The following is a 21,648-nucleotide window of genomic DNA, read 5'->3' as shown; positions in this document are numbered from 1 at the left end:
TTTCATTTGCATTTTATTTCATTTGTTTTTTTTTTTTTTTTAATCTGCCACTAGGACTTGTAACTGTCTGTAGCTGGCGTTGTTGTTGTGGCTTTTGTTATTGCTGTTATTTTATTATTTTCTTTTTTTTTTTTTGTATTTTATACCATTTTTCCTAGGCAGTTATTTGACCTCATTTTCAAAGTGTCAACTTTTCGACAACTGTCACAATATCTGGTTTCTCTCGTCGTTGCTTTTCTTGTTGTAATTGTTGTTGTTTGTGTTTCAATAGTTATTATTATAACTGCTTGATTGCCGCTCTGTTAGTTTGGTTGCAATCCGACGCAATTGTAACATCCGTATAGCTATACATGTATGCATATATATATATATCTACATATTTATGCTTCCGCAGCTTTAAGTATCTATATGTATTTATATATAAGCAAGAATAAATATATAGATATGCATATATGTGTGCACCAACCACGGCTTCTCTCTTAACAAATTCCTGTAGTACATGAATATTAAATGCACTATATTTATATGTAAGTATGCAAAGTATGCAATGTGTACATATTTATGTTAGTGTGCTGTTATATAAGCGTGTTTGTGTGCATTAACTCTTGCATAAGCATATACATAAAAGGCTAATGTAAATATTTATTCACATAGGTATGTGTTTATGTAAATGCATACAATTGTCTTGTATACAGAAACATGAGCACACACACATGCACGCAATTGTTATTTTACTTTTTAGTTTCATTTATTTTTGTTCCTCGATATCAAAAAAAATGTATGTTAAATTTCCAAGAAAATCTTGTGATACTGTGAAGAGAAGCAATCGGCAGCACCGCTAGCGCAAAGGTAAACGATTTCTTTGAAAAAAGAAGAAAAAAAAGCTTATTTTGCCAGCGTCAGCTTTATTCGAATTTCTCAATATTTTTCTTTTCTTTGATATTTTGCATTTCTTTTATATGCAAATTCACTGCCAAAGAATTCATTTTTTCTTAGATATATATATATATATATATATACAGCTTGATTACCATTTCTTGTTTCTTTCGTTTATTCTTATCATTTTATTTATTTATTTATTTATTTATTTTTTTTTTTTTGTTAATCTTCTGGAATACCGTACGGCTTGCAAAATTCGTCTTGTTTATCGTTAAAACCACTTTCACTTATATTTTTTATTTTTATGTTTTTTAAGTTTTTCCTTTTGCTTGTTGGAAAACACTTTGTTTTCATTTGCATTATTTATAAAGTTGCTGATATTTGTATGTGTTTGTACTGTTCGTTTTGTGTGCTCTCATATGCATATGTATTTTGTGTGTATTTGTGTGATGTTTGTTTGCACTTTGTCAAGACAAGGTATCCGTATATATACGGAGACAAGGTGAGATAGCGACAAATTTCCATTAGTTGATAACATTTCTTTTTTCTGATATTTTTGTTGTTTTTTTTTTTTTTTTTTTTTTTGTTATTATTATTGCTATTTTAGTTTTAGGTTATTTTTTATGCTTCCTATGTTTAACTGTTATTAAAATATTTATAAGAAAAAACTTTTTATTCGTTTTTCCATTTTAAAGATCAAATGCATTTTCTAATATAATAAAAGAGCATAAAAAATGCATTTCGAGGCCAAAGCCCTGAAGACAGTACAGTACAGCGTTTACCTTATTTAAGAGAAATTGTATTTTGTTTGTTATATAAGTGAGTTTGCCTTCTTCTTTTTTTTCATCTTTGTTTTAATTACTTAATATTGAATTTTGTTTTTTTTTTTTTTGTCTAAATTTTTAATTCCCTTTATTACTTAAAAGCTTTCTTAATTTCTTCTCATATTGTTATATATTATTTTCTTTAATTTCTTCTTCTATATTTTCATTTATTATATTTTAAAATATATTTTAAAAATTATTCATTAATTTCATTTTTGCTTTTATTTTTGTTTAATCCATAAAATTAATTTATATTAAAATTATGTCAAATTTTTAACTTTTATTTATTACATAAAATGTTTATAATTTTTTTCTATTTTTATTTATTATTAGCTTTCATTTTAGCATCATTTTCATTCATTATTTAATATCTTTTTAATAGAATGTTTTGATTGTCCTGCATTTTTATTTGAAAAAATTATTTCTTTTTTCTTTAATTTTTCCTACATACTTTTAGTATTAATAATAAGATTCCTTAATTTGTTTATTTTTTGTTTTTGATATTTCTATTTCTTATTCTTTTCGGGCATTTTTAATTTTTGTTTTCACTTTCTAAAGAAAAAAATTCTTCTAAATAATTAAATCTTTTTTATTTACAATAATTTTTTTAAATCTTTCTGAAAAACAAATTCGAAATATTTTTAAAAAATTTTAAATATCTTTAAAATTAATTGTACTTCTCTTCTTACTTCAACTAAATTATTTAATATTATTTAAAGAAATATATTTTATTTCCATTTATTACTTAAGTAGTTTCTCATTTTCTTTATTCTTTATTCCTAATATAGTTTTTAGAAATTTTTTAACACTCGTTTTGATATATTTAATTATTACTTTTCTTAGTTATTTTACATCAAAATAAAATTTTCTATTTTCATTTATTGCATTCTTTTGTTTTTATTTATCATCATTTAAAACAATTTTAAAACGATCGAGAATCGACTCTTAACGAACGAGACGAATGTCCTAAGCGCTATCATCGGAACACTTCGTACACAAATAAGCTGAATAAAAACGTCGGTCTTTGTTTACACAATTAGCGAAAAAGTGCTAAACACATGTAGTGAAGACGTCGAACAACAATGACTTCATATTCGATATATGGCACACGATGAGTCTTAAAACTTGCAACTTCTGTCTGAGGGCACGATATAGCCTTATATATATATATACATATATGTGCGTAAATAAATATATAAATATATATATATAATACATGCATGCACCTGTTTCTCTTTTTGCCCGAATTGTTTGGTTTTAACACAAATTTCAATATCCCATGAATTATTTTTATGAATTTTTTTAATGAATTTTTCTGATGAATTATTTTTTCTTTTTTTGATGTTTCTATAAATATTTTCATTGACACACCTCACAAATATGCATCGTAAGTGCACGCTATATTTTTTATAATTCAGTGAGACTATGTCGGTTGCATGCTTATATGAGAACGATTCCCCGAATTATGCATAGAATCAAGACGCAGTGTATTTCTCCCGGAATTCAGTTTGGTGTTTCAAAGATTAATTTATGTTTTATAATATATTTAATGAATTAAAATGTGTAAGTGCGAAATAAATTCTTAAGTGAACCCAAGAAACAACTATTTAATATATATTTTTAGCTGCTTTTTTTAGACCTGGAAGCATCTATGCCATGTTCCCATTAAGCCAACAACACCTTTTTTTATGCGATTTTTTTTACACGGATTATTTGTATCTATCGTGTAAAAAGAGATTTATGTGTACATGTAAAAAGTCCAATTTATTTGGAAGAAAAGCATTACAATTTTCTTAATCGCGTGTTGATTCGCAATGAACATGAACATTAGCTAGTCCCCATCGAGGTCTATGGCCTTATTATGAGCTGATTGCTTTCTACTTCCGGTAGCATCGTGTTGCGAATCGAATTCTTTTAAAAGAGCTTCTATTCTACTTAAACTCGTTGTGCATTGCACAATGTACGAACTGAAACTTGATATGTTTGCGACAATTGCTACATAATTGCCTGGCATCTGAAGTGCGAAAAATTGTATTCAATTTCAATTCGCATTGTCATCATCAGTTACCCCTACTTAATACACAATTTTTGCCGGAGAATTCCAAGAAACAATTTGTATTTTTACTTGCATTTGCCTCTCATCTAAAAGTTATTCTTCTTGTCGTGTTATTGACTATTTTGAGGTCACTTATAAATCTGTAAAACATTAAAGTTTCCTCATCAAAAACAATAAACATTTCCAATGAATTCACTTTATGTAAGTATTCTTAGGTATTTATTCGTCATGACCTACATTAACAAAAAAGGTATCCCAAGTTTGTATACAAAACCCAGACGGAGTTGAAATAAACGCACCTTTTTACTAAGGCAAACTATTCAGAATCAATTTTTAAGTCGATCTAGGCATGTCTGTCCTTCCGTCTCTCTCACATCGAATTGTTTTTATGAAATTTCCTACATTGACATATTTAGGTGCAACGCTGAAGATTATTGAAAAAGTACTGGATCGAACGATGTCTACGAGCACATAAAGCTACTCATATAAGACTCTATTTGTGAAAAAATTGTTATATGAAAACACTTTTCCAAGAAATAACCAAAATAACATTTTCGAAGGAGAAATTGGATAAAACGGGACGACATTCTTAACTTTCTCCTTCTCTTTGTGGAATCGTTTTTTTTTTTACTGTGGGATTATATTAAACACTGGCTTGCCTCAATCTGGCTTACTGAACTCCCACTTGCCTTATTCACCAAGAATTTCCGTGTCGTTGACGAAATAAGAGCAATTTTATTTGGAAAAGGAGCAAAAATTGGTGTTCCAGGATTGACTTTTTTAAAACGGCGGGAATCAGTATCTAAAACACAAGAAAATTGATAGCTTTTAGCGCTTAGTCTCCATTGCAAATTAATAAAAAAAGAAAACACTTATTTGAGGACCCTGTGTAAGGCTCGATGTAAGAACAAGACCTAACTTTCAGGACTTCATAATAGAAATCAGTGCTATGTAGGGATTTGGCATATAAACGAAGTATGGTCTCATGAAAAGTAGATCTTAATATGCCAAGGAGGCTTAATTTTTGTTATTTTATGGCGAAGAAAAATCAAGTACTGTATTAGACGTAGGGTATTTACAAACAGGGTACTGAAAATTTTACTATGCCCGAAGGCTGCTTTCTCTTTTTTTTTGTGCTTTTCATTCGCTTTTTATGCATAAATCTTCCTCTAAAAATTTTAATCAAGTTTTAAAATTTTTCAAAAGTTTTTTTTAAATATTTTAAAATTATCCATTACAAAATTTAGAAATGTTCATAAAAAAAAAAAAAAAAATATTAATTTGTTCCCTATTACTTCCCTATTACAGTTATTTGCATATGCATATACATGAGGCTTTTGTGAACCTCTTCTGAAAGCAAAAATTTTAAATGAAATTTTCATGTCGGCAACATATTTGTGGGCTATTATTGTTTAGCGACAGCAGTGAAATTAACATAAATTACAATAAAAATAAAAAAATAACCTTTTTCCTTAATTTACATATCACGGCCCACTCAACACACACCAAAACATTTCTATTAATTTTTTCATTTTTTTTTTTTTGCTAATATTCCACTCGTTTAACACTGCATTAACGGTAAAAAGCTTTTCTTTTTTTTTTTTTTTTTTGGTGCAAACACATTTTAAACATTAAAACACCTTCACCTTTCAATTTTCATTTCACTCTTCTGTCGCGCATACCATTGCAGTTATTTAGACGACTTCAAAGGAAAAATTTCTAAAAAGAAGTTTTCTTTAACAATTTTCGTTAAATTCGACAACAAATTGAAAGATAATTGTTCGCTTGGTTGATCTTCCTACATCAGTCTATCTCTTTTCCCCTCTTTTTCTCCTTTTAAGTTACCTTTTTTTTTTTTTGCATTTGAGACTTCCCACCTGCAGGGATGCTTAGACGTATAAAATTATAAAGTTGTTCAGATTTCGACTCAGATTCGTGACTCGGCAGACAAAATAAGCAAAGCATAATTTATGCATGCGTTCCCTATGCGTTCCCCGCAATCCCTGGCAGCCCTTCAATTCCGTTGTGTGTTAGTTAGTCAACAACAAACTTTTATTTACGTTTTTATATTTGAAAAATTTTATGCTGATTCAGTGCAAAAAACTTTCATATCCTTTAACGATAGTTATCATAAAGAAATGTGCATATATACCTACCTATATATATGTAGATATGTATATAGATATGTATGGATAATGGCGTTGTTACCGTGCAACATTATTTCATCAAATCACTTAATTACAATGCACAAATTTGTACGTGTTTCTTAAAGGCAAGCACAACAAGACAGTGAAAAAATTCATTTTGAAAACATTTCCTTAGAACTTCTTCCGTAGACGGCGCTTATATGTGATTTTTGAATAAATCAATTCTAGTAAGCGAAAAAGCAACAGAAAACAAAGAAAAAAACAAGAAGAAAATCATTTAATCTCTTTCATTACAAGTGACATGAACTTTATAGTGCGTAACTTTCTTTAAACTTTTCAAAATGCAGCGTAATAAGTAATCAAGGAAGTTCAGAATATATAGATAGAATTCCTGTTAACTAACGGCGCTGAACATGACAGGCAATGAAGTCAGCAAAAATTTAAAATTTCTCATAACATGTTATTATTACATAAAAGTAGCATTAGAAAGAGGGAGAGTGTGAGGGTGCGACGACATTACGTAAAGAGTTTCTCACTTAGATCATATCAAATGATAAACAAGTTTTCACAGTTGGGTGCTTCGCAATCGTGCGTACGGTACCGTCAGTGCTCGTTACCACAGAGATAGGCAAAATGAAGACAAGTACCAGTGCACCGCGAGTGAACTTTTGCAACTTTCTTTTTCAACCTTCACGTGATTACTTGTTCTTCAAATCTCATATATATAAAAAAAATCGTTTAATAATGAATCCTCTAAGGAAATCGTAATACACCTTCGTGTGTCTCTAGGCACCCCTCTTGGTCCTGTTTTCTTTGTCTTATTTATAAATGACTTACTAAATGTCATAGAATGTTTCGCTTCAGTTATCTGCATATCAAATAATAGTCAAGCCCACGTCTACTTTCAGGAAGACTTCGACAATGTTTACAAAAGGCGCTGCACTAATCTAGCGTTCCTAAGTATTAACAAGTAGGAGCCCATGGTTTTTTTACCGAACCAAAGCTTTCACCAATCCAGATAGAATCAATAATGTGCAAATAGATAACCAAGTTTCAATACTGACCTCGAAGTCTTCTTTCTCCTTCGCTCTGCCTGGTGTTCATCAACGGCCTTCTACGCGTGACAAAAAATAATATCCATCCACTTGCAGACAACAGCTATGTCAGACATTCTTTTTTACCAGGAGAACACTCAACAAACGGTCCACTATACAGAGATCGTTTAACATTGTATTAAAGTTGCTCCCTCTAGAAAGCAGACGAATAATTCTAATCATATTCTTCGTTCCTAACCTTCTAAATGGCATAGCTGTCTCTGAGCACTTCCATAAATGTTACAGAGCGAGTGCTAAGGCACTAAGACTGTGGTTTTACGATTCTAAAGAAAATTAAAGTAGAACATAATGAACCCTTGAATACCCTATAATATAATGCTCTATCCGTCCTCCGACTTGTCTCTAATTTGTGTACGCGTGCTAGCTTTGACAAACCACTACTTAACCATAATCCACACCGACTTGCTTAATTAAATGTTAAACAACAAATGCGCGTCCAAAATAATAGAGTGATTTGTGAAGTACGAGTATATTCCCCAACTTTTGCCCTTTAAGCAATGCTTGAAAACTCTTGCGAGAATCCCGCGTATTTGTACCGAGCTGTAAATCAAAACTTGTCGTAAGATGTAGTTTGCCTTTTGCATGGCATGGTTGTGGGCATATCGCTAATCTAGGCGGCGTTTTGTCAGGCTTTGATTTACGCTATCCGCTAGTCATGTTTTTCGTGAGTGGAACTCCATTTCGTATGATTTGGGTATTGTCGCCAACCCGGCACGTTTTTAGCAGGAGGTTAACAATTGCGATCTTCATGGCAGAGCTGAGTTAGTTTTAAAGTTCGCATCCCTTAGTTAATAACCTTAGAACGAAAGCTTACTCTCCTGCCATTGAAGTTTCGTTCTTGTAGCCAATCCTGTCAGTGCGCAACTGTCGTTTTAATACGTGGCACGCAGACTGGCACAAATACCTAACGCTCAAGCCGGTCATTCCCGCTAATCGAAAGGTGAAATATTTTATGAAATCGCCGATATTTCGTTGCTAGCATTATGTACATTCACAAATCTTCATGTGAGTTGTCTGTGGCAGACGTAACAGATGGCTTAGTAAGTAATTATGGAAGCAACGTAAATTGTAAATTTCAACGTTGGAGATGGCCATGGTCAGTAAAGTGACGAAAGACATATTTTTTATGGTACGGACTGCACTGTACCTGTAATACGAGCAATATTTCTTTTTGACATCTGCACTATTTTTTCGTTTTGTCCAACTTACTTACAAATGCACAAAAACAAGAGGCAAAAGCAGTCAATCATTATAAAAACAGCTCATCAATAATAAAAATTTCTCAGGCATCGAAAATTACTAAGTAATGCTATAGAAGGAAAATTAAGAAAATCATACTCGGTCGTGACCGAATCTTTTATACGTATCACCGTTATCCTACAAAAAAGAAATTAAAGAAGAAAAGTATTCATGCTCTGTAATATCGCCGCAGCTGATTTTTTATATTTTCAAAGTAAAAGTTTTTTTCGCACAGGCGTGTGGGCGTTGTGGACCTTCTTTGTTACTTCCAAATTCTGTCTAGCAAAGATACTACAGGGTTAAGGAGCCGGACAGAGGGACAGACGAGCAGACCGGTGCATTCCAAATTTGAAACTGATCAAGAATTTATATACACTGTGGCATTTCTGAAACTTGTTTCTACGCGCCATAAAGGTATTGAAAATAATTTAATTTTTGTCACGTCTGTAGAGGTACGACAGTATCGTTCGTAGAACAGACGTTCAAGATTTTGTAAATTTATCTGTTGTAGTTTATGAGTATTGGGCATAAAACCAATTTCTAAATCCTTTTCAAAACCAAAGGTACAAACAGGTGGACATGCTTAAATCGATTCAGAATTTCATGCTGATCAAGAAAGTGTATACTTTGCGGCCTGGCCTCTCCGAAGCTTCCTTCTAGGCGTTGCAAGCGTTTTGACCAAGTGAATGTACGCCTCATTCTTCGCTGAGGGGTCTAAAAAACTATTGACTTCAGAGAGAGTTTCTGTGACAGCAAGTTCTTATCACTTTACGAGGTATAGTAATTTTCTTAAGGTCTACGCCCATATTCGAGTGTATTTTTGTATTCGTGCAAGAAACTAGGAGAGTGCATGATATGACTAAACAAATGTAATCATTACGAAGTAAGTTTAGTTTTATTGCACAAAACGGTAAACTAACATACCTATAGAAGAGTATTACGACAAATCCCAAGCAAATAATGGAACATAAGAATGCATGCAATACATTTGATTGACATGATGAAAGCAAATCTAAAAATGAATTATCTTGATGCAATGTTGGCTTGTAAGAGGTAGTTGTTCATGTATTACGGTTTACAAGAGCAATCTTCTTAGATTAATTTGCCCTGAATTTATTTTTTATAATTTAAAAAATTTTGTTTACAACGTTTGCAATCAGTTTTTCAGCTTCTATTTTGGCATATTGAGAACTTTTCGAAGCGAATTAGTACATAATCAACGTCGTATGCCGACGAGGCATCTATCGTAATAAATATAATTAATTGAAGAACGGCCTTACATGAGATTATCTTATTTGCATTATGCAACTCACAATCTCTGTTTACAATATTGTAGCATACAATGCCCTTTTGCTATTTGACATTTTTTTTATTAAGGTCGTACCACTGGTCGTACATGGTGGTTTTTAGGATAGCGTAGATGTTATTTACATTTCCAGGAACTGGCCGGCATTTACCACATTTCATTGCTTTTATGTTATGTTATGTTCCTTTCCCTTCGAATATCACGATTCCGACTATGTTCGCCATCAGCAATTGCTCTTCTTTTATAAACATCGACATCAAATTTCATTTTGACATTTTTTTTTATTTTTTTATTTGTTAGTCCTGTTAAATTTCCTTCGAATTGTTGTTAATCTGTTCCTCAATCGCTGGCTACGTAAGATCATTTTACTTTATGACGTCACCAGGTAAAACATAATAAAACGGTATTCGCTTTCAACATTTTAAGGAATTTTTTTACCTAGAAAATTAGCTGATTTTCATGTGGACGTTTTTTATGTGTGTGTGTGTGTGTGTGTGTTTGATTTTTGTAATATAATTAAAGAATGTAATCTTGTATATGTTCTACCTTACACAACTTTTGGCACAAGAAGAGATTAACTTTGTACGGACGCATACAGTATCCAGAAGGGCTGATACTGAACATCTGAGAATCATTTTCTGAATCTATCCAACTTCGTGTGATGTCTGTCCTGGTATTTTCATGTTTTTCCTGCAGGTCGCCAGAATTTGAGAAAGTATAATGTTTAGGTCACGACAATTAATGAATGTTTGTATAACGCGAAGTGCTTTAGGGTATTTAAATATGACTTTTCCCCACTGCAACGTTTCGAAAGTAAATTTTTAGAGTTAACATCGTATCATCCATCTAGTAAAAGGAATACAACTTAAATTTGTAAACAATTAACACTGCTTACTTAGTCTTCTAGAAGCATTTTCTTAATGCAAAAATATCTTTTCTGTTCCAGACAGTGGCGAGTCTGAAAACCTAACTGGAATAGATTGCCAGTGATTAGAGTTAAGAAAATTGCTTACTTTGAAAAGCATTCTCCTTCTCTTTCTTTCTCTCTGCTTTAAAGCTTATGATAATTCCAAGATGAATATTATTGATCTTGTAATTAAGAAGCAACTGCCTTAGGGTAAAAGAATGAGTTTGCAATCATTTCAAATATTAATGAAAGTCTACTAATTTAACTAATGTTGCATTCACGAAATTATGTGAAAAGTTATTCTATAAAAGCATACCATAGCATACTGCAATATCAGTAGACTTTAATCAAAGTGATATTCCTCTAGTGTGTTTGGTGTTTGTTACGATTTGTGCTTCTCTTGGTTTTCGATGGCGCACAGCGACAGACAGATACGAAGGCAGACAGGGTGACTTGATTTGATTTTTGATAAGCGTGTGTCACTTGCAGTCGCAAGCAAACGTAAATAGTATAAGACACAGACTGTTAATCATACAACCGTACATAGTAATATATACCGTTGCTAATGTTACCATGACAATGGATAAAACATGCATAAATCGAACGAAGAGAATCATTAAGACCATGTATGAGCAATAGTGAATAAACTAAGGGATGAGCAAAGATATAGAAGTGTATGTTCGTATGTGTTTATCGCTGTTGATGATGCTGCTCTATGTGTAGTTATACGATGTGTCATTTGATGTGTCACAACAACAAGAACAACAACAACAATAACAAAAATAGCGACAACAATAATAAGAAGAATTTAAAGACATGTTTGTAGCAACATTTGACACGTGGTGCACATATTCTACATACATTCACAAAAACACAACGAAGCAGCAGCACCAAATACACTTAGAGATTACAATTTATCACATCCTCTAACCTCACCCTGTCACAGCAAATCTTTAGAAATTATTGGTAAATCTTTGCAATCTATGTGTGTGTGCGCTTTTTGCAGGAAATATGTATTTATCTTCATCATCATCGTCGTCTCAACCTTGTAGAGAATGTTGTCGTTATTGTTGTTGTTATCGTTGTTGTCGTCATCGTCGTCGTCATCATCGTTCTCGTTATGGGAGAAACACTAACAGCTAGTTGCAGTGATAGAGTATTCAACATTAGGGAAAACATTGTCATTATGACATCAAATCTTCTATAATCAGTTTTCTAATTAGTAGCAATTCCTTCAAGTATCACAGCATTAGCATATTTTTTGCGGTTATATATAACTCCATTAAAAATCATCATAAACTTAAACAAAAACCAAAAATGGAAAAAAATCAACAACGAGTCCAAAGTCGACGAAACTGAAAAGAGAAATGAGGTGAAACTTTATGTCTTATGTTGAGTGTGTGTTAAAGATAAAGCAGAGATTTCGCCAGCCAACAACAGCAACAGTTTTTATCAAACACATATATATATATATATACGTATTTATATGTATATGCATAAGGTTGCATACAAGCAACGGTGTTTTACAATACCGCAGCACAAGCCATCACCAGGGCTACACAATTCACAATCGGATGGCACATCTGGGCGAATTCTGTTATTGCTGTTGCTGCTGGCCGTATATCTACTTGCTCGACTGATAGCAACTTTGTGTTGTTGTTATTGTTGCTGTTGGTGTGGTTATAGTTAATATTATTGTTGTTGTTATTGTTTTGGTTATCATCGTTAGTCAAAGTTTTAATTACGCTACAGTTGAACGTCGCGTTAGTACCGCAGGGAAAGGTTTCCAATTTCGTTCGTGTTGAAAGAGGGAGAGAGAGACAAAGTATCTGCACACAAAGACACAAGCACACTCTTGCGTAAAGCAAGAAGCAAACATATACTTACAGACGAGTAAAACTGAGTCGTGGAACAAAGCATTGGATGGCATTTATTTGGCGACAAAGATTTATCACCAGCTGAATGAATGGGCGCGTAATGGCCTGTACATGTGTACATATATATTTATATATATTGAGCCTGCATGGGTGTGTTTGTGTGTGTGTGTGTGTGTGTGTGTGTGTGTGTTTAACACAAAAGGCTGCCTGTCCCGTATTGTAGGTATTGTTTCATTTTAATTGAAATTTTCTTTTGTAACACACGGTTCTGGTCACGTTAGGCCCTCTCTGCTCAGTAGGTGGTAGCATTAACAAAACAGCAACAGCAACACCAGCATGCAGGGCGCAGTTGGCAACATTATTATAAGTTGAAAGTTGCCAACAATAACGAGCACAAATATAGTCAGCCAGCGAGCACAAAAACTAAAAAAAAACAAAAAACAAAAAAAAAAAAGACAAAGACAACAACACGAATAACAACAACAGCAATGACATCAAAACTGAAATTATTCAACAAAAGTAACATCAACGCCAAGAGAACTGTTGAAAACTTTTTTGTTTTTTGTTTTTAATTTTGAAGCACAGAAAAGTCAAGGGTGGAAGGAAAATGACGATAAATTTTTTGATTTCTTATTTTTATTATTATTATTATCATCGTCCCTACATGCGAACAACAGCAATGACAGTCAGCAACACATAGAACAAAACCAAAAAACAAAGGGAATAATAAAATGGAAAAACTTTCAACTCGACAGGCGGATTCGCTCAGCAATTTGTGGCCTCCCACAAATAAATTGTCCATATTGCGGTCGTGCAGTCTTTAATAAATGTAACAAAATGAAATTGAAGTGACGCGAAGCGACTTGCACTCGATAAATAAAATGATGTCCTGCTACCGCTTTAGCTACCGCAACTATACTTACACTTATATAAGAGAGACTTGTATAAGTCGCGCAGCCATTTCGCTGATTACTGACTAACCGGGCTTACTGGTCATGCACTCGCGACTTCCTCTTTTGTAGTTTTATTGCATCCGCTTACCATTCGTTCACACAACATTCACTCAGTCATGTTGTCCGACCGTATACCTTACATGTTTACATGTGCGTCTTTATGTGTAAACGTATGAAAGCAGAAGAAATGATTACAACTCGTTCTGACTATTGGCTAGCTTGGTTAGTTTTATGGTCAAAATGATTTATGAAGTAATATATTGAAGTGCTCATTTTTGTCTCATACTATCATCACTTGACCAAGTCAAATACAGACATTGTTGCCGGTCCAGCAAGCTAGTTAAGTGTAAGTTGAATTGTGGTTTCTTTTATGCTCTTTACTATCTACTAAGCAAGAGAAAGAGATAAAAAGGCAATAATGACAAGCCAAAAGATTATATCCCAATGAAGTCAACGCCCTACTTCATCGTAGAAAATGGATATATTATATCATAAGAATTCTTATATACCAAGAGGACCGAAAAGAGATCTATATGATTCAAAAATATAAGACATATTTTCATTTCAAATTATTATTCTGTAGCAATTTTCATCATAGAATAATCAAAAAGACGAACTTGTGGTCATACAAAGAGTTATCTTACCTATGAGAACCACTATAGGCGAAGAAGTTTAAAACTAAATCTGTATGATCCAAACATAGCGCAGCCAGATTGTGTTTTAAATCTCTATCCTGGGTCAACTTGCGCCATAAGAAGATCAAAACTGGACCACGTTATCATAAAAGAGCTTGCCTCTCCCCTTACATGCGAAGAAGTCCGAAAACCAGATCTATGTGATTTTAGTTCGCATTGATGTTTATTTTTAGATAACATAACTTGTTGCCACGCGAAGGCTTCTCTTTTTGGGGAAACTTTATATAATAAACAGATCAGAAAATGTCGCCAACCCATCCCAATTTCCTACATTGCCAATCGAGAAATATTAAAAATGAAAATGCATGAGTTTCGAAGTGAAAAGATGCCAGCGTACGAAATTTCATCCTTTCATCATAATGTCTCGCGCCTTGCTGAAGAATGCATTCATCGGCACACATCTAATATGCTCTTCGCGCAAGTAGTGTAGGGTATAAAAAAAAAGGGTAGAAATGGAGAGAGACAGCAGTGAGAGAAAACTGAAAATTAACTCTTCATTGTGTTATGTCAAGGGTAATAGAGCAAGTGTTGCAATCTTGCTCTGTACGTGTGCCTGAATATGGTTACGAATATAGGATTGTGTGTGCGTGTGGGTGTGCGCGTACATGCATATATTTGTGCGATGTATACTCACTTTCCCCTATAACTATTCAATCTAATTGATGATATCTTTTAATTTGACAAGGATTTACAATTATGTATATGCGAGGGGAAGAGAGATTTATTTTAAGCCTGCCTAAGTGGATTTTTATGCTCTGCAAGTGTATGATAAAATTCGAAATTCGAATAAATTTGTTAAGAAAATTTATCTTCATTAATTTTACCATATGAAATTTGTAAGTATTTGTGCTCTTATTCATTTCAGGCCTATAGCATGTCTACACCGAAATCGAGTCGGGGCAACGGCAGTATATTTGGTGGTGCCAGTACAGCCGGCGGCAGTTCAGGTGATCCTAAAGAGAAAATGCGCCGTATACCCAATGTGCAGCCGGGCACTTTGCTATCTGAACATCTAATCAAGGAAGGCACATACGGTCGTATATATGGCGGTAAATTGGCGGACGCCTGTGATGTTCTGATCAAAACCGTAGTAGATGGAGCTTCTTTAACACAAGTCGCTTGCTTACTGCAGGATTCCTCAATGCTTATTGGAGTGGGTCATCAAAACATATTGGCTCCCATGTTGGCCAATACCGAATTACCGGGGCCACCTGAAATAGCATATCCTTATCCTTGTAAAGGAAATTTAAAAATGTAAATTTTGTTCCCCAAAAAAAAAGAAATCTTTTTCAATTTTAATGCAAACTCTCCCTCTTTCTCGATGTTTTTTATAGATTTTTGCAGAAGTCGCGCGAAATGAATACACCGCTCAGTACTCGCCAGTTGGTGGAATTCGGTTTACATGTTACTAAAGGTTTGGCCCATCTGCACTCGGTGGGGATTATACACAAAGATATAGCGACCAGAAATTGCTAGTAAGTAGTGCTTATTCTAAAGAAAAAGAAAAAAAAAAACAAAAACAAAAAACAAAAGAAGGACAAGATGATGCTATCAAAGTGATTGTTATTTCTTTACTTTAGCCTGGATATTGATTCCTATGTTAAAATATGTGATAACGCCTTGTCGCGTGATCTCTTTCCCGATGACTATCATTGCTTATGCGATAATGAAAATCGTCCACTAAAATGGATGGCTTTAGAATCGCTACAACAAAAGAGCTTCTACAATACGCAGACAGATGTCTGGAGTTTGGGTGTTCTATTCTGGGAATTGGCTACGCTGGCCTTAACACCGTTCGAAGAAGTCGACATATTCGAGTTAACACCATATCTAAGCGACGGTTTTCGCCTCTCGCAACCCATTAATTGTCCAGACGAATTGTAAGTAACGATAATAAAAAATCTCTCTCTTTGACCTGAGCAAACACATGCATAAGCAATTCTGCTTATTCAGAAACTTTGCAGCCGACCGAATGATGCGGCCCGAGATGATGCGTCAAAAGAAATTTACTCCCTAACATATTTGCCATCAAACTTACAATCTTTCATTTCTGTAGCACATTTTTCCAATGATTCCTTCGTTTCGCTTGTTGTGCTTCCGAATTTGTTTTGAAATGTTTACTCACGCCATCTGCCACTGTTTAATGAAAAATGCAGAGTATTTGGAGTATTTGCTTCTTTTTCCGCCCATCTTTGTCGGCAAATTTTATTAAAAGTCGCTGAGCACAACATTCACTTATTCATTCAAAAATAATCAATTAAGAAAATTGCCTGCACCGACGACTGACGAGCCTCTTTGCGCCAATCTATTTGGCTTAGAGAGCGGCAACCCGCATCGGTATACTCTGCGATTAGATATCATAATACAATATCTGATTCATAACTACAAGCTTTAAGAAGGCTGTAAAGGTCACTGAAATTACTTGGTTAACTTTTTCAGCACTTTTCCAATTCTTCCGGTCAGGCGTAAGGCTACAAACTGTCTGAATGATGTGTGCATGTAAATCAAAATCTTTTCTCTTTCTTATCAAACTATTTAGAACGGCGACACTAACTTTAATCTATTTTCTGTATGCTTTGTTCCTTTTCCCCTTCCTGTTTTTAACCATTTAAAGTTTTACTGTCATGTCTTGCTGTTGGCTGGTGGATCCTAAGCAAAGGCCGTCCTTCCCTCAACTAATTGCTTATCTACAAGATTTCTATGAAGACTTGGGCATGTATATATAAATCGATTTTAATTTTGTCCTACGTATTGAAATTCAAAAAAAAAAAAAACAAAACAAAAAAAAAATAAATAAAATAAAAAAAACTATTAGACGAACTTTGCACTTAAACCTAGAGAAAAATCTTCTCGTTGGTTAATTGTTTCGAGAATTTAACTAAAAACACATTAACAAGAGAAAACAACCTGAACATATTTTTAGCATTTATTAAATTTTATTTAAACTAAGTGTAGTTAGCATATGTATATAAATGTAGTTAATGAAGGAAAAACAAAAAACTAAAATTAAATCAAACTAAAACCAAAGAGATACAAACAATTACAATTAGAAATCATTGCCATTCTACTGGGCTTTGAATTGTTATGCAGTCCTCTAATCTCAACACTGCCTCTCTTACACAACATCAACAACAACAACAACAGCCATACATACACTTACTCTCATTATCATTCTGATTGTCTATCGTTGTTATCACTAAATGTTAAATTAAGGCGAAGAAATTAATCTGTTAAGTGATGCCGTTTACATAAGATCTCACTCTATCGCTCTCTCTCACTCTCTCTTTTGAATTTAGGTTCAAAAAGAGAAAACAATTTTTCAATTTACACAGGATAACACAAGAAAATTAAGTATCGTTGAAAACGAACAGTGCGATCATAATAAACAAATTTTTGGTTCAAGGCGGAATTTAAAACATTATTTAGCGGTAAGTTGTTTACCATCTTATATTTTTATTTAAACGAAAGCAAAAGCTTTTTTAAAATTGTCGAAAATGTAATGCTTTGTTTACTCATTTTTTAGACGCACAAATTTATCAACTGTCTCAACATACAAACGGGGCCACAACAGGCATAGATTATTATAGTTGCGAATCATTCCTTACTATATCTCGCAGTGCTGAACTGCTTCCTACATCCATTTAAGCTTTTCCGTCCGTCCTGTTTTCTTATGTTCAACTTGCAGGATAAAAATTTTGCGATTATTCTGATGAGATCTGACGGCCTGCCTTATCTTCAGCCAAGAACGAGCGCTATTGATAATGATAGCGATCGGACCATTTCTTGACCGCTTCCCCTTTTAATAGAATTGAATCAAATGTATATAGCATTGCGTTAAATGTATTGTGTATTTGCACAAGTGATGTCAAGTTTTTCCTCAGTAGTCATGCCGATCCCGATTTTACGAAAGTAAAGTCAAATCTCACTCCGGCTTTCCATAAAAGAAAAATCATTATAATGTTCAAGGGAAAAATAATATTTGCTTCCTGTGGTAAATTCATGGTTTCTGACCACTAGAACGTCATGAAACAAAGCAAGTGGCTAATCGAGCGAATGTCGTGCAAAAGTCTAGTTTAGAAAAGGCCATTTTTACAAACTTCTTTGGTTATCGCTACGTAATGTTTGTGTGAATTTCTTCCGCCACGACAAAACACTGGCTGAACTAACTGACTTAAAACTAACCTTCTCATTACCCTTGTGACCGATCTCCTACGAACGACTCTCTTTTCATTGCATTCTTTTGTTTTTACTTAGTTTTTATGCACATCACCGAAGGATTCATTACGTCAAAGTGTTTGCAGCCCCCAGAAAGAAGCAGAAGAACGGACCTGGCAAAGTACTCTTAATCAACATCAAATTCTAAATCAATTTAAACATGTCTCTGTCTGTTCGTCTGATCGTCTATCCGTCTGTCTAATGTCTGTTTTATAAATTCTCTCGGCCGCAAAAATGAAGCTATTGACTTGAAAACTGAGAAAATATTGGAAGTTTTTGCACGCAGGTTGGTCTTGAAAGTAAGCCAAATGGGTCGAAGAACACGCCCCCAGCGCCACGTAAACTAAGAACGTAAACTGTTTTTCATATTTGATGGGCGACGCTGTGCACAAAAACGGAAAAAATCGGCCACGCCTATCCAGTAGCAAAATTGAATTATTTTTTCAATACCTTTGCAATGGGCAGAAACAATCTTCAAAAACCTCCACAAAGTATACAAATTCTTGGACAGTTTTAAGTCTTGAATGCACCTAAGCATGCCCGCCTATTTGTCTACATTTGTGGTAAACATTCTTCCGTTAGCGAAAATGAAGATATCGCCTACAAACTGGCAAAAGGATTTGGAAAGATACGCCTATAGCGCCCATATGCCTCTACGATAAAAACTTTTGTTTTGAACATAGAAGAAATCAGCTGCGCCCACTCCATGTTCTAGAGCATGAGAATTTTGTTGTTTTACGTCCTTTGTCTTCTTTTCGGATAAACGATGATGGGCATAAAAGATTCGGTCCCGACCGAATTCAATTTTCTTACTTGTTTATTTTCTATTATTTTCAAAAGAATGCAAGGAATGTGGTATGCAGAGTAAACATCATGACCACTTGCTTGCATATAAGTGCAATAATAAAAAAAAAACAAAAGTATGAATAGACCTTAACTATTTGCACGCTACAGGTTCCTAGATGAGTTTTGCAACTTGTGGCCGATGTCATAGCTTTTAGTATATTCGCTACAATTGCAGAAGTTCTTGCTGACAGTATTGCTCAGTGATTGAAGTGATCATTTTAGTTAGTTAGAACAAATCATAATAGGCTTAGGCAATTCACCGCCCCTCCCATCATTTTTAGCCCTATTATCAATAATAACGGTTTCCTTAATTTTCAGCATTTTGTCTTCGCCTTTGGACAGTGTAAAGCAATCATTGTTCATCATCCGTCACACCTCAATACTAGTATTTTTCGACTTAAGCGGAATCAGATTCCATTCATTGTTAAGCTAAAAGACAGCGAAAGGTTTATTCACTACCTTAAAGCACGAAACAGCAACAATTCATCCAACGTTGCAATAGTTCGAGTTTTCCACGCTTTCGATTAACAAAACTTTACAAAAATTCATTTAGTTTTCCGTTCGCGACTTCGTTCAACATAAAATCACATTTGAATAATTTAAATTCGAAAGACAATCGTTTCCATAAAGCGTAAGCTTGTAATTCTTTTAAAAGTGTATTAAGCAAAACTTACACTCTTATTAGCAAAGCATACTTTCCTTCTTTATTGTAGAGACAGTAACAGTAACTTTTTACACTTCTTTGGATGGAATTCATCTGTCATTCAAAACATAAATTTGTAGAAATACCATTATTAACAAGCAAGAAAATTACATTCGGCCGCGACCGAATCTTGTGTACCCTTCACTGTCATCGTAAAAACGACCTAAAAAAGAATTAAATTTTCATACACGTGGCCAACGACTCTCATATTCTATCTATACCCATTCTTTGTGAACAAGCAAAGTGAAGAGAAATAGATTGTCGCGCTCCGTTCTTTAGTGCCGGCGATACCCAGCTAATTGTGTTAGCAGCACAAGAAGAGACGAGTCCTCCACGTTGCGGAATGGCCAATATTTATTTTAGAATTAACACATTATAATACGAGTAACATATTCCTCATGTGGGTAATAAGCAGAGAGCGTCAGAAAAGTAAAAACAATAAAAATTTAGTCACTTATTGTTTTGTGTGGGCGTGGCCGATATTTGTCAAGTTTCTACGTGAAAAATAAACAAAGAACAGTACAGCCTTCTATCTTTCACATTTTGTGGGTAATGCACAAAGACGCACAAATTTCTGCTTAGAGAAACGAAGTTGCGTTCCGTTTAGGCTTCAGACATTGATTCATTTTTGCGACCAGGAGAATGTGTGCCATAAATAAACACACGGACGGACAGATGGATAGACAGACAGACAGACAAGCAAATAAGCAAATAAGACAGCTGATCACGAATACATACATTTTACGGAGTCTTGGAAGCTTCCTACTGGGTGTTGCAAACGTTTCGACAAAACAATATACCGTTCGTCCTTCGATGATGGGTATAAAAATAAATTTTTCCCTCAGTTTGATGAAATGCTTCAATGCTTAGAAACTTTTACTTCGCAACGTAAATTTAATTTTGAATAAAAAAGAAAAAACACATTTTTACCATTTAAACAATAAAAACAAATTCTTCCGATTGAATGAAAATTCCTTTCGATTTTTGCATTTCATGGAATATTTTTCTGTTTTGTAATTACAGTTTGTTTGTCGTTTTTTATTTAAAACTTATAAAAAGCTTAAAATCCGCCTGTACCACAAAGTGATTTTCATTGGATGATATCCTCTAAATTAAAAAAAAAAAAAAAAATAGAAGGAAAAAACAACAACACCAGATAAAAAAAAAAAGCATCAACAAAGCGTAATAGCATCAAATTAATAACCGAAAAAAAACATTGCGAATCTAAAACTAAAAATAAAACTCTTTATGTAACATGATCCTGATTTTAAACTAATATCCGTCAGCAATTAGGTTAAGTTAATGTAAAAAAAGAAAGGAAGAAAGCAAAATAAAATAAAAGGCAAAAACTAATTGAAAATATAGTAAAAATCAAACAGATGTTGAAATATAAACCAAGTGAATTAAAAAATAAAAATAATAATGAAAAACAAAAATACACACAATTACAAATAAATTCCACCAGCTCTTTCTCCCACACTCCTACAATCAAATCAAAATAAATCGATTCATCTCCTCCTCACCTCTACGAACATAAACTATTTTGCCTATTCTTCTCTCTCTATGCAAACATATATACATAAATGTCTAAATGTTTATGTTTATGTGTGTATATGTATTGATATAAAACAAAAAATAAAATATAAAAATACAAAAAAAAAAAAAATAAATAACTAAAAAGAAAATCTATTTCATCATAAACTTAAATTTACACAAAACAAAAAGTAAAACTAAAAATGAATCGTTTTTTCCTAAACTCACTCAATGTCATCACGAAATAAATGGAAATTTAATTTTTATCTCTTTTTCTCTGTAATCTTTGTCTCTAAATGTAAAAAAAATGCAAAAAAAAAAAATATATATTAAAAAAAACATAAATAAGTAAA

General features: G+C 33.4%; 1 protein-coding gene across 5 annotated transcripts in view; it reads left to right on the top strand.

The window, feature by feature from the left end:
• Window positions 1–18,412, top strand: part of LOC119636176 (tyrosine-protein kinase Dnt) — a 91,354-nt gene extending 72,942 nt beyond the window's left edge. For all 5 annotated transcript variants that reach the window (XM_038031372.1, XM_038031368.1, XM_038031371.1 and 2 more), the window contains 4 exons: window positions 14,864–15,252; window positions 15,333–15,473; window positions 15,579–15,878; window positions 16,613–18,412. In XM_038031372.1, coding sequence (XP_037887300.1) covers window positions 14,864–15,252; window positions 15,333–15,473; window positions 15,579–15,878; window positions 16,613–16,724 — 942 coding nt within the window. In that variant the 3' untranslated portion in view covers window positions 16,725–18,412. The remainder of the gene's footprint in view (window positions 1–14,863; window positions 15,253–15,332; window positions 15,474–15,578; window positions 15,879–16,612) is intronic.
• The last annotated feature ends 3,236 nt before the right edge of the window (window positions 18,413–21,648 follow it).

The sequence above is a fragment of the Glossina fuscipes genome, unplaced genomic scaffold (assembly GCF_014805625.2).
Source record: "Glossina fuscipes isolate IAEA_lab_2018 unplaced genomic scaffold, Yale_Gfus_2 28, whole genome shotgun sequence".
NCBI classification, from domain to species: Eukaryota; Metazoa; Arthropoda; class Insecta; order Diptera; family Glossinidae; genus Glossina; species Glossina fuscipes.
Note: the sequence above shows the minus strand (reverse complement) of the source record. Positions and strands in the feature narration are given on the sequence as shown.